General features: G+C 43.5%; 1 protein-coding gene across 1 annotated transcript; it reads left to right on the top strand.

The window, feature by feature from the left end:
* Positions 1-1,278: 1,278 nt before the first annotated feature.
* On the top strand, positions 1,279-13,657 carry Ddx47 (DEAD-box helicase 47). Its single transcript, XM_004845857.4, has 12 exons — positions 1,279-1,468; positions 2,234-2,327; positions 2,825-3,013; positions 3,264-3,335; positions 3,546-3,664; positions 6,408-6,479; positions 6,605-6,721; positions 7,442-7,588; positions 9,038-9,175; positions 10,092-10,162; positions 10,837-10,966; positions 12,735-13,657. Exons 1-12 carry the CDS (start codon positions 1,385-1,387, stop codon positions 12,864-12,866), a joined length of 1,365 nt encoding a protein of 454 aa, XP_004845914.1. The 5' UTR covers positions 1,279-1,384; the 3' UTR covers positions 12,867-13,657.
* Positions 13,658-14,185: the final 528 nt, after the last annotated feature.

The following is a 14,185-nucleotide window of genomic DNA, read 5'->3' as shown; positions in this document are numbered from 1 at the left end:
AGGGAAATAAAAGGTTGCTTCTTGTCTCTTAGATTGTCTATCTTTCCCATGCTTTCTTCTCTATAATCTATCTCCACGTAGTGTTAGGGTGATATTTTAAATATGCAGAGCATATCAATTTCCTGCTCAAAATTCTTCTTGTACTCAGAATAACTTCTGAACCCCGTAGCTTTTACTGCAGTGCCCTACCTCACTCTACCTTTTCTGTTGTTAAAAATATCATCAGTTCTCAGCCTTTTGGCTAAGATCAAGTGTTGCTGAAAATACCAATGTGATTTCTAAATCAGGGCTTCTCCAGGTACGAAGGTGGGAAGGACTCCAGGCAATTGAGTGGAGTTCATCGCAATTCTCAGGTCTAAGCACACTCCCTCTATCTTGTATATTTATTCTCTTTCATCTCCCATTCTTTTATTTCTAATTTGCTAATTTCTACTTTTATCCAATTCCTCTCCCTCCATACATAACCATTCTGAAAAGTTTCAAGTGTATTTTCTGTTTGTATGTGGTCTAGCAGAACATGGACATATAGTTTTAAATGTGCACGATATACTTCATGCTTTAGGTTTCTGAGACCTAGCTATATTGCTAAGGGCATGCTGGTGCTCGCTGTGTACACATTTTAACTGCCCACTCTTCCAGTGAGGGACTTCACATTGCCTCCTACTGACCACCTCCCGGAGTAATGTTGCAGTGACCACTCAGGCGACTTCACCACAGAGGCCCCAGCTGAGTACAGTACTTTGCTGACTGGTGACTGATGGCTTTCCAGATTAGCCTTGCTGGCCTCAGGGCTTTGCACTTGGTCTTCTGTCAGTGTGGAATAACTATCTCCAGGGCCCTTCAAGGACTTTCTCTTACTCCTTCGTGAAGACTCAGCTCAAATATGGCCTCAGAGAGGCTGACTCATCTTGCAGTTATCCCTACAACTCTCTCTCACCAGGTGGTCTTCCTCACTTTCATTTACATTTGTTACATCGTAGCACTCGTCACAATTTGCAACCACTTATCATCATTTATTTATTATCTCCCTCGGAGAGAGTAGGGCCCTAGCAAATGCTCAACCGCTATTTTTGAATAAATGAATGAAATAATGAATACCATTGTGAAATGGATCTACTTAACTGTTTAGAGCTAGAGCAACGGGGACCATAACGGGAAGGCAGGAAGGGAAAGCGCTGTGGAAAGGAGACCCTCTGGCCATGTGCAAGTGGCTTAGATCCACCAAAGCATTGTATTTCCGCAAAGCCACACTCGCCTGCTGACTGTTGACAACCCCATCTAGCCTGCAGGGGGCGCTCGAAACCCAGGCCATCAGGGGAGAACTGAAACTACATTTCCCAGCATCCTGCGCGCAACCGACCCACTTCCGGAACCGACGACGAACATGGCGGCGTCCGGGGAGCACGATTCTCTTCCTGAAGAGCCCCAGCCCACGGTGGAGGAGGAAACGAAAACGTTTAAGGACCTGGTGAGGATGGGTGATGGCGATGTCTCTTTTGGACTGTAGAGGGTAGGCTTGGGAGGGTTCAGTCACCTGAGATTCCGTCTGGTACCGCAGAAAAGCATCTCCAGGCCTCCTTTAGGTTTCCTGCAGTTTCCGAAGTTCGGTTTCGGCTCAGGATTTGGTTGCAGGACTGCTGGCCCCTGAGAGCTCCTGTTTGCCCTTTTCTCCACTTGAGTGTGGCGACGTTTGGTGTCGTCCAGAAGGTTGCAGAAATCGATCTTTTTATAGCTGGAGCTTTGGAGTCAAAGGAACCAACCGGGTCTGAATTCTGACCCAGGCAAGTTGTTGTCTCTCTGTGCCTCAGTTCCCGCACGCGAGCGTTGGGGTAATTACTTAGCTGGCAGAGTCGTGATGATTAAATGAGATAACGCACGTGGAGCGCTTGGCTTTGTCTCTGATGAAAAAGAATTAAGTCTTGAGCAGCTGTCTCACTGCACTCAGAAAGGGGAGGCTATAAGGTGCGCAGTGCAGACCTTTTAAATCAGGTGTAAGGGCTCTGCCTGTCACCTGCAGAACGGCACAAATAAAGTCATTTGAAAAGGAGGGAGACTAGAGAGGCTGAGGCAGGAGGATCACGGTGGGTTCGAGGCCAGCCTGGGCTACACACTGAGTTGAAAGCCAGCTGGACTACATAGGAAGACCCTGTGGCAAAACCCAGGAATAACCCCCAAAACGGGGGAGGTGGGGATGTGGTGTTCTTTGCTGAGGTGTATTTTTCTTAATTCTAAGGGCGTGACAGATGTCTTGTGTGAAGCTTGTGACCAGTTGGGATGGACAAAGCCCACCAAGATCCAGATTGAAGCTATTCCCATGGCCTTACAAGGTTTGATTCTCAGTACCACAGAAACATTGATCACGAAATTCCCTGCTTATCAGAACCCCGGCATGGCCTATGAGCTTCCTGTCTAGCCTGATCCTTCTCCCTCCCTGTAACACCAGTGCTCCTCCGGAGGCCACACTGCATTTCTCTCTCATGCTGTTCGTAAAGCGGCATCCTGTACCCTTCCTTCCCCTGCTCACTTCAGGTTCAACTCCCGCCCCACATCGGCAGGCCTGGCTCTTTCGGGCAGTAGTTACTCCTTCCCTTGTGTTCTTGCTGTATCCTCTAGGATACACATGGTAACCTATTTGTGCATTTGTCTATCTCACCATTGGATTTTGAGTTTGTCTAGGACAGAAACCTTATCTTTTCTCATTATTCAGTCTTCCCTGGTCCCTAATTCGTCAAGTATTTCTTCACCAGCTACTTTATGCCTAGCATCATGTTGTTGAAGAGCTCAGAGGGAATTTCTTTGTATTTGGTGTTTCTTTTTCTTCTAGGTCGTGATATCATTGGGCTGGCAGAAACTGGTTCTGGAAAAACAGGGGCCTTTGCTTTGCCCATTCTGAATGCACTGCTGGACACGCCCCAGCGCTTGTTTGCCCTGGTTCTCACCCCAACCCGGGAGCTGGCCTTTCAGATCTCAGAGCAGTTTGAAGCCCTGGGGTCCTCCATTGGAGTGCAGTGTGGTAAGTGCTGAAGAGGAGAGGAGTCCTGGGGTGTCCCTGCAGGTGGAGAATAAGTCAGAGAGGAGAGGGGAAGAAAGTGTTGGCAACCTTTACTGACTTAGGAGCTGATGTTGTATCTCAGCTTTGGGAAAAGCATTACTAGTGAGGGAGAGCAAGTGTAAGTAGAGATACAGTATAGACTTTAAAAGATGATCAGTGATCTATGGAGAAAGTTAAGGATGTCTTTTCTGTTCTTTTTTGATTTCTGTAGCTGTGATTGTAGGTGGAATTGATTCAATGTCCCAGTCTTTGGCCTTGGCAAAAAAACCACATGTAGTAATAGGTGAGTAATTGAGGAAGGGAAGAGACACTGAAAGTGGTGAATGGGAGAAAATCTACCTGTATGGGGAGGAAAGACTTTGAGGAACAGGTTTTTGTAACCTTGTTTATTTTTTTAATTTCTTAATTTTGGGGGGTTGTGTGGGAGTGGTGGATCACTTTCTTTTTGTTCTGGTTCTGAAACATTGTCTTTTTCCTCACCCTTTCTTGGTAGCAACTCCTGGTCGATTGATTGACCACTTGGAAAATACAAAAGGTTTCAATTTAAGAGCTCTCAAATACTTGGTCATGGATGAAGCAGACCGGATACTGAACATGGATTTTGAGACAGAAGTGAGTTCTGGATTTCTTTCTTCTTCCTAGACCATCTCAAATTTCCTGTTTCTAAATTTGGTTCCTTGGGCTGGGGATTTAGCTCAGTAGTGCCGTGCCTGCCTTGAAAGCATAAGATCCTGAGTTTGATCCCCAATACTGGGGGAAAAAAAAAGATAAATTTGGCTCCTTGCTCCCACAGTTTTTTTGGTTTTGTGTTTTGAACTATGGGAGATTGAACCCAGGACCTTCGCACAGAGCTACATCCTCAGCACTTTTTTTTGTTTTTTATTTTGCTCAGGCTGGGCTAAAACTTGTAATCCTCCTGCCTTACCCTCCCAGAGTACTGAGATTACAAGTGTCACTACCACAGCTGGCTGACCCCCTCTTTATGGAAAGTTCTGTATCAGTCTCAGTTAATTTCAGCATCTCTGCCACCCTTTTCCATGCTTGGTGCTCTTCCTTCCTGCTGTCAGGGCCTCAGCATTTCAGAGATGAGATAAGAAATGTCAAGGTCAGAGTTTTTTGGGTTTTTTTTGAGTTTCTAAAATTTTTATTTATTTAAAGTTAATATGTGCATTACAGGAAACAAAAACACAAGCAAAGAACAAAGTCATTCGCAATCATAAGCAGCTTAGCTGGATTTGTTCTAGGTCCTGTGTGTACATATACAACATGTCATTTTGTGTGACTGAGTTTGTACAGTGTGTGCTATGCTTTTCTACACATCATGAATATTCATCAATTCAAAACCCAAAGCTACAAGAGTATTTTTGATAACTAAGAACACATTACATCAACTCAATCTGTTAGAATAAATAATCCTGCCTTTCTTGGGAACAAAAATTTCACTGACGATAAAAATGGCAACAGGCTTCTATATAGAAGTATTGGCAAAGTTAAATTACAATACTGCATTTCCTTAATGCTCAATTTAAAATGAAACATAAAGCAACAGAGTACACCAAGCCATGTATCTGAGAGTTATCAGATCTCTATTAAGATATTAGCAAGAAGGCATATTCCCACTGAATTATTAATGTATTTCTACACATTTTGATTCCTTTCACCAAAATTTAAATCTGAACACTTTGCTAACATCTCTCTGTGTGCTTATTTCTGTTCCTCTGCTACCAGCCTAACGACAAATCCTGATACATACTGGCTAGAAGTGTTATAACAATTCCAAGTCCAAGATGCATCTTTTTTATGAATTATAACAAAGACACTTTAAATGTTGTCTAATTCACTACCTCTAGTTTTTATGGTACATTGCCACCCCCCGACATCTATAAAGCTTAGATGCTGTGCAATAGAGTACGAACTTTGTGCACAATACGTCCAAGTACTTTACCAAATATGCACCCACAGGCCTATGGTTATAATTTAAAATCATCTTCCAGATATGGAGATCTAGCAAAGAGCTCTTAACACCCTCACTCACCCTTTTCCCTCTTCACTTCAGCGACTTAAGTTTAGGACCACATCTAGCTCCAAGAGGTGGCTGTAACAAAGGTCACTTCCAGAAGACAGTTCTTCCTAAAAACTACTTTGCTATTTCTAACATAATTTGGGCAGTAAAACTTATCCTTTAATACCCAGCAATATTAACTAACATGTACATATAGAACCAACAGCAAGACAGTCTGAACTCACATAAACCTCCCTCTCTGCATACTTCCCCTCCTGCTCCCCATGAATAGCCAGCACACTCTCCAAGACATCAAGTTTGACAGTTCCATTCTCAAAATACAACCATTCCTGTGAAGTAATAAAAAATATTTAAAGCGCATTATATTAGTCTGTGACTTCTACATGTGTGAAGTTTATTTTATTTTTTAATTTTGGTATCGGAGATCGAACTCGGGACCTAGCACTTGCGAGGCAGGCGGTGGCATCACTGAGCTAAATCCCCGGCCCATGAACTTTAAACATCTAGAAAGACTAGATGTTTCCAGTAAGAACTTAAAATGTCTCACATGTATAATGGCATTGAGTAAATTGCACACATATACTTAACAAAGGCTAAATTTTAAAGTATCATCCAAATAGGAGCACTCTTGTCTAGAGCCCTTTCCCCTTTCCATCTTTTTTAACCCAGGGGACAGATATATGGATATGTAATACTTACAGGGGGCTTTAACAATTTCACTTACTAAGTGGTTTTAAGAACATTCTAATGAATTTTAACACAAAGGTGTATACAACATGTTAGTTTACTAATTCTACTGTCATACACTGGCAACCTCTTTAACATCTAGAAAGACTAGATGTAAATTAGGACTCCTTTGTCCTTTATATACAACTATATACATAGAAAAGTGAAACAAAATGCACAGACATAAGGGGCAGTGGTCAATCTTGCTTCACCTAAACCACATTGATTTACAACCCTTTGTACTTCCTTCCTCCCTCTAAGGTCAGAGTTTCTTTTCACACCTTTAATTTAGACCTCTCTGTACACCTTGCAGTGCCTTCTTTTTCTTTGATAACCCACTCATCATTGCTATTGTTACTCTTGGTCTTTCTCTTAGCTTAGCTTTAATCTACTAATTTAAACTCCTTTTTATCTGAATGGCATTATGATATTTCTTAAGGGCATCTGAAACGGTAAATAGTACATTCTAGCTGAACTGAACTGACTTTTGAGTCCCACATCCCACAGTGGTGTGTTGAGTTTCTCAGTCTGCACCTCCTTCACTGTGCAGATTTGTGGGTATCTGGTCACCTGTCACCTCGGCACCCTTTCCTCTTTGTACCTCAGGTGGACAAAATCTTGAAAGTGATTCCCCGAGACCGGAAGACATTTCTGTTCTCTGCTACCATGACCAAGAAGGTGAAATTTGCTTTTCTGTTTCCTTCTTTATAAGAATTAATACATAAAAACAGTAGTAAAAATACTTAAAAATAAAGACAGAACATTTAGGAAATAGTTTACTATTCTTGTTTTTCTTTCTTTAGGTGCAAAAACTTCAGCGAGCGGCTCTGAAGAATCCTGTGAAATGTGCTGTTTCTTCCAAATACCAGACAGTTGAGAAATTACAACAGTATTATCTTTTTATTCCCTCTAAATTCAAGGTAAAGTGTGTACTTTGATCATTCCTGCCTCTCCCTTTTCTCACCAAAGCATCTGAACATGTGTCAACTCTTTGAATAGCTGAGAGTGTGATAAAGGTAGAGTTCCCTCTGTTTGCTTTAGGCTGCCTGTTGTGTTTGTACTTATTGCAGATAAGCCAGACGTTCCAGGAATTCACAGCGAATTAAACCACAGAGTTGAAGTCCTGATGTAATGATATCATTACTTCCCAGCCCCATCCTCGAGGGAGTTTTTCCTTAGCTTATTATGTGTATTTTCCCTCTTTCTCACTCTCCTCCCTCCTTCCTTCCCTCTTCCCTTCCTGCCTTTCTTCCTTCCTTCCTTCCTTTTTTTTTTGGTAAAAGGAGTCGCTAAATTTGTGCTTTAATATCAGGACTTCTGGTTGCTGAGCTCTGCTCTCCCAGGGCGAGACCTCAGCCTGGGTTGGGGCACATGACTTGCACACAGGGCACAGTACTGGTTAAGAAGTGCAAAGCTCCCGGGCGTGGTAGTGCACTTCTGTAATCCCAGTGCTCAGAAGGCTGAGGCAGAAGGATCACCTGAGTTCAAAGCCAACCTGGGCTACACAGCAAGGCCCTGTCTCAACAAAGGTGGATGATTGAGAAGCACCTGTATAGGCTTAATCTTTCCTTAAATGTGTATATCAGGTCTCCATCCCTTTCTGGTTGGATTACATGTTTTGTTTTGGGTTTGTAATTTAGGATACTTACCTCGTTTACATTCTAAATGAACTGGCCGGAAACTCCTTTATGATATTCTGTAGCACCTGTAACAACACTCAGAGAACAGCTCTGCTACTCCGAAATCTCGGATTCACAGCCATTCCCCTCCATGGACAGATGAGTCAGGTAAGGGTTCTTCGGCATCACTGGCCATGGAATGGTAGCTCATCTTATAGTAGCAGAGTTGTCCACTGAGGACATACAGCGTTAATGCCGGCTTTGAAGTATTGCTCTGAAAGCTTGCTTTCCTTTATCAGAACAAGAAGAGGCACAAATTAGAGTATTTTATAGGTAGTTGTCTTGTTTGCAAGCTCTTACGTTGATTTATTTAGCCTTAGTGGTAATAGTGATTCTTTGGTCTCTAAAGACTTTTAATAAATTACTTTCCAATTATGTTTCTGTCGTGTTAAACAATCTCTTTTTTTTAAAGTACATAATATTTTTATTGAAAAAAATGTCTAAACCTCACAGATTATAATAACTCCCCTATTCTGGTAACCATTTTCATTCAAGGACTGGAAGAGACTTGCGCACATTAAACAGATTTGATCACAGGGTTACAAACCACAATGAGCAGTTCAGTGCAATTATTGATTCCCATTCCCTGAGAAACTGCCCTAAATTTTAAATCCAGAAGACAAAATCCCAGAGATTTCATAAGATCTACAAATATAATGAGCAAAATATTCCAATAGTTTTACTAAATGCTTCTTCGGGGCATAATGGAGAAACATAGAAAAGGGAACAGCTGAGTTTCTAGGTCACACATGGAGAAAAAACTGAGCACAAAACCAAAAAAACTGCTTTTCCAAAAACCTCCCAATGGCCCAAAGTGAGACACACAACTTTTTGGGGAGGAAGGGGGTGTTTTTGAGACAGGATCTGGCTATATAGTTTAGGCTGGCCTCAAACTTTTGGTGATCCTCCTGCCTCAGCCTCCTGCATGTTAGGATCACAGGCTTGCGCCACCACACTGGACTACATAGACAACAACTAACCACACTTCAAGAGCCTCAGATCTCATTAACTGTCACTGATGTTGGCACCACACTAATTAAATCAGTAGTGCAAACACTGCTGTCTTTGGCATTCCTGCAGTGTTTTTATTTAGAAGAAAACCTGCAGAAAGAACTCTGCTTACACCACAGCAAGGTAGCAGGAAACAGGGTACCATGGGTAATAAGGGCCTGATCTATTTTGTATTATTACTTGTAGCCTAATTGTTAAATATTTTTTATTGCTTCTCTATTTCTTGTGACTTGTGAAGCTCCATTTTGGACTTAAAGGGAAAAAACTCTAAAAAATGTTCTCTCTTGGTTCTTGTGTTTAATGTGTCTATTTTGTATGTTTTGCATTCCAAGATTCCTTGTTTTGCAAGATTAAAATGTTTCCCATTTCTTTTCCCTTTTATTATTAGTGCCCATTAATATTTGGTTTCAATGCATGTATTTTGGTAATATCCACCCCCTTTATCCCTACACCCTTTCCCTTCTCTAATAGTCCCCTTCTACTTTCCTGTCCTCTCTCTTAGATCCCACCTATTAGAGAGTTCTCATTTCTTTTTCATCATTTCAGAGCAAGCGTCTGGGATCCCTTAATAAATTTAAGGCCAAGGCTCGTTCCATCCTTCTGGCCACTGACGTTGCAAGCAGAGGTTTGGACATCCCTCATGTAGATGTAGTTGTCAACTTTGATATTCCGACTCATTCCAAGGTGGGTCCTGTTGCTAGCCGGACATTCTAGTCTCTAAAAGTTTATTTCTTACATGTTTTCTTAATGAAAACAGTCTTTGTCCTGAAATTAGTTAAGTATCAAAGCCTAAGGAAGGCCTTGTTTATTTATTCTTACCGTCTTGCTCAGGACCATGTATGTAACGCCAGTAAATGTGAGTGAAGGTGGCCAAGGAGAGTTAGTTACTGGATGTGCTCATTCAGGGGGGCAGATTCTGATCTGTGTCAGTCTCTTCTTGAGCAGTGACAGTGTTTGGTTCCTAGTGAATCTCAGGGTTTCTCAGCTTTGGCACCATCGCCGCTTTGGGGCTATGAATTCTGTGTTGTGGGGCTGTTCCTTGCATGTAGCCTCCCTCTTCTCTGCTCACTAGATGACAGTGTCACATACTCTGCCAGCGTGACAGCCAGAAATGTTTCCAGACATTGCCAGATGTCCCCTGGGGATGACACAGTCACCCCCGCTTGAGAACTGTGTACCTCTTGGCTTCATATTTAACTGCATAGATAAGGTTCTGTCTCATTTGATTTTCCCAGCACCCTTTATGTTTGGGCATGTATCTCTGTCCCTACTTTATAAATAGAAACCAAGGTTCAGGGAAGTTATGTTGTTTGCAGATAAAACTGTAGCTGGCGTGTAGCTCTTTATCATGTTGCCTCTAACCATGGAAATATGCTTTATAGATTTGTCTGGTTTTTTTGTGTGTGTGGTACTGGGATTGAGCCGAGGGCCTTTGCAGGGTCTCACTAAGCTGCCCAGGCTAGACTTAATTGCAGTCCTTCTGTCTTAGCCTCTCAGAGTGCCTGGCCTGTTTTCTTTCATAGATTTACAGCAAGACTGCATACGTAGTTGTTTGCATATAATCCATGTAACCTGAATGTATTCATCCATTTTGCTGCAGGATTACATTCACCGAGTAGGTCGAACAGCCAGAGCCGGGCGCTCAGGGAAGGCCATTACTTTTGTCACACAGTAAGTAAATCAGCACTGGGTGTAGCAGTGTGGAGAGCAGACTAGAATGCTGGGGGAGCGCCAGAGAGCAGACTGACTTGGAACTTGGCTCTGCTGTTTGCTTTGCCAGTCACTTAAACGCCCTCACCCTGGTTTTTATACAAGAAAAGTGGTACCTGTTGTTTCTCCCAGTGGCCAGAGTTGGAGAGTAGTGACCTTTCCCTCAATTTAGAAAGTACTGAAATAACTATGTCTGATTTTGTCTTTTAAGGAACACATTTTTATGTACCCATGGCTTTTCTGTGAATAAAGACTACTGTGGATAGGGCCGGGGATTTAGCTCAGTGGTTTCGTCACCTGCTGCGCAAGCGCAAGGACCCGAGTTCAATCCCTGGTACCAAAAAAAAAGACTACTGTGAATAATTTTCTAATAGGCCATGCACAGAGATGGGCCCCCACCCCATACTGGGGATCGAACTCAAGACCTTGCGCTTTCGAGGTAAGCATGCTCCACTGAGCTAAATCTCAGGCCCTGAAGATTGCTTTTGATTAGTATTTAGAAAAGCATGATTATGTTCTTTATTGTTTAATACTGGCTTTATACTGCACTGTATTGTAGAGTGACTTAGAGTTTGAGAATGGACAGCTGTCTGTACTGTCAGTCAACCAAAGCCATGCCACTTTCCCTTCCTCAGGTACGACGTGGAGCTCTTCCAGCGCATAGAGCACTTAATTGGGAAGAAGCTGCCTGTCTTCCCAACGCAGGATGACGAGGTTATGATGCTGACAGAACGTGTGACTGAAGCCCAGAGATTTGCCCGGATGGTATGCAGCTTGCTGTCCTTTTCGCCATCCTCTGTGCGGCGAAGCTAACTGTGCACTGGATACTGTGTTAAATCAATCCTTATTAGAACCTGAGAAGCTGGGTATCGTTTTATTCCAGGATTAAGATGCACAAAAACTAAGGTGCAGAGAGGTAGATAGTGAGACCATGTAGTCCCTGGCTGGGTCAGCGTTTGGACCTGGGTCTGAGCAGAGTGACCACATTCTTAGCCAGCGCTCATGTGCGGGGTTATATGTGATGAGAAACTCGCCAGACTTGAGTTTGGAAGACCTGGCTGCTGGGCTGTGAGCTTGGAAGGACGATTTGCTTGACCTTAGGATCGGTTCTTCACCGTTAACTGGGAATAATCCTTGCCTTGAATACCTGTGGTGTTTGGTGAGCTCTGGAAGAGCTGGTATAACCCTCAGTAGTAGTAGTGGTAGGAGCAGCATTGGCCAGGAGGAGAAAATTCTAGAGTAACCTTTGGAAGTGAGTGTTCTCTGCTTCCTGAGCTCTAGACCGAGAGATGGAGAAGCTGCCCACAGGTTGCTTTCTGAGCAGCTGAGGTGCAGGCTTATTTTACTTCTCTGTCCACATGGAATTTTTTGTTTGGTATTTTTGTTGATAAAAGTGCTACCTGTGCATTAGAAAAGGAATTTAGAAAATACAGAAAGGCTGAAAGTAGTAAATGAAGCCAGGCATGTGGTGCATGCCTGTAATCCCAGCATTCGGGAGGGTGAGGCAGGAGGAGCGCCACAAGTTTGAGGCCAGACTGAGCGGTAGTGAGTTCAAGGCCAGCCTGAATGTATAGCGAGACCCTGCCTCAAAACAACAACAATAATAAAAGTAGTAAATGAAAAGCTAAACAACTCTCCATAGAGAACTATTGGTAGCACTTGGCTATTTTTCTTTCTTTAGCCATAAGTGGAATATGTATTGAGCCCAGGACCTTCACACGGAGCTGCATCCTCAGCTTTTTAAAAAATGTTCTGAAACAGGGTCTGGCTGAGTTGCCCAGGATAGGCTTAAACTTGCAGTCCTCCTGCCTCAGCCTCTTGAAGTGCTGAGATGACAGATGTGTGCCACCATACCGGGCTGTGATCCTTTCTCTATGTCCCCACTTTCACACTCCTAACCTTCCCCTCCCCTCCCCTGGGACCACGTCTTGATGGCTGCAAGGAATTCCATCACACACATGTAATGTGATCCACACTGATGGATGTTTGTTCTTTTTTCCAGCTTTTTAAATTTTAACTAGTATTGTGTTGAACATCCTAATATGTGTAGTTTTGGATACTTGTTTTCTTACATTCCTAGAGGTAGAATTCTTAGGCCAAGAAGCACAAAAGTTGAATTTATAGAGAATGCCAAATTAGAGGTAAATTTTGCCACTCCTTGACTAATACTGGTTATTACCTCTCTCTGTTTTCAATTTCTTAATCTTTATTCGTACATGTTTGTGGTACATGATGAATACATTCACTGGGGAGTTGGTGCATCTAGGTACAGTAGCACTTTGTTTATTTCCCTTCCCTGTGTGTCTTACATCTTTGCCAGTCTGTCATGTGGAAGTAATGGCCTGTTGTTTTACTTTATGCTCTGCTCACTAATAAGGCTGACATGTTTGCACAGTGGGAGTTGCGTCCCACTCCTTTCCCAGATCAGGGGCTGGGGAGTTTCTCAGGGAGTTTTCCCCTGACCTGAAGGGGAGGGACTTCACCCGAGGTGAAGGTGACTCACTGTCAGTTGGATCCTTTCTGCCTCCTGCAGGAGTTAAGGGAACATGGTGAAAAGAAGAAACGCTCTCGAGAGGATGCCGGAGACAACGATGACATGGAGGGCGCCATTGGAGTCCGGAACAAGGTGGCCGGAGGGAAGATGAAGAAGCGGAAAGGCCGCTAGTCACTGTCACAGGGACTCGTGTCCTGCTCTGTCTGTAAGCAGGGATCAGAGAGGAGAATGAAACGCCTCCTCCACCGGAGCTCCTCACAGCGGAATCTGTGGGAATCACGCCCAGAAACTGCCCACCCCTCTGAGCGTTGGGTGTCATCGCTGCTGCATGAGCTTTACAGCACCAATGGCAGGACTCGCCGTTCTTCATCTTCAGTTCCTTGCTGGTGACATGAGCGGTCCTGCCCCTCTGTCACTTCACACAGACCTTGTGCCTTTTTCAGCTGCAGGTCAAGGATGTGAGTGATGAAGCACACGGCCAGTCACTAATGCAAAGACAATTGAACATTCACAGGTGGTATTTATGTAACTTAGCTTGTGTTTTGTTTGGGCTCGATGTAAGACAATATTATTTTAAAAAGATTTAGACTTCTTGGAGACCTTGATATGAAAGGGCTTTTTAGATTTAAGTAAGATCTTGCTCCAAGGTATAGTGGTGCATGCTTGTAACCCCAGCACTGGAGGAGGATTGCAAGGCTTGTTTTGTTTTGTTTATCTTAAGGCAGGGTCTCTATGTGTCTGGCCGACCTTGAACTCACAGTGATCCTCCTGCCTCAGCCTCCCGAGTGCTGGGATTACAGGTGTGCACCACCACGCCTGGCCAGGATTGCAAGTTTGAGTCTTGCCTGGGCAATTTAATGAATTAGCAACACCTTGTCCCCCCAAAAATAGGTAAGAACGTGACAGTGGTGGTGAAGTGGTTCATTTATTGGTTGTTTTTAATAAAGCTAAACATTATAGTATGACTTTAAAATTCAACAAAGGAACAGGTATGATGGATAGCTTCGAAGGAGAAGTCCTTAAAAGGAGGCTGTGTTTTTCTTGAGGATGGAGCAGATCCCATCAGTAGGACCATAAACATCTTTAGATCCTAAATAGATTCACTCCCCGATTGCAAGTCAAGTCTGTGGTTAGGAAGGGTGGTTTGACACGTGGTCTCCTGTCCCCCATGGGTGTGAGTAAAATCAGTGTGTCAGCAGTGGGGCAGTGCTGAGGCTGCTCCCGTCCACTGTCACCAGTGCCCACGCTGAGCTGGCGAGAAGTCCTCACTGGCTGGTGCTGGAGGCCTGGCTGGGACGGGAGGGTTGCTGGAACTCAGCTTTCAGCTTCCCAGCCACAGACAGTCTTGTGTTCTGAGGAGTTTTCCACACGGAAGATGCCGGGTAATTTTTGTTGACTCTTTATCAATTTTTTTAGAAGAGAATGTATCTGGATTGGCAGAGCCAGGGAGAAAGATTCCACCTGGGAAGGGTTAAGATTGGGAATGAAGT

Source organism: Heterocephalus glaber, unplaced genomic scaffold (genome assembly GCF_053883595.1).
Source record: "Heterocephalus glaber isolate CG9 unplaced genomic scaffold, H.glaber_assembly_v1.0 deba00001444, whole genome shotgun sequence".
NCBI classification, from domain to species: Eukaryota; Metazoa; Chordata; class Mammalia; order Rodentia; family Bathyergidae; genus Heterocephalus; species Heterocephalus glaber.
Note: the sequence above shows the minus strand (reverse complement) of the source record. Positions and strands in the feature narration are given on the sequence as shown.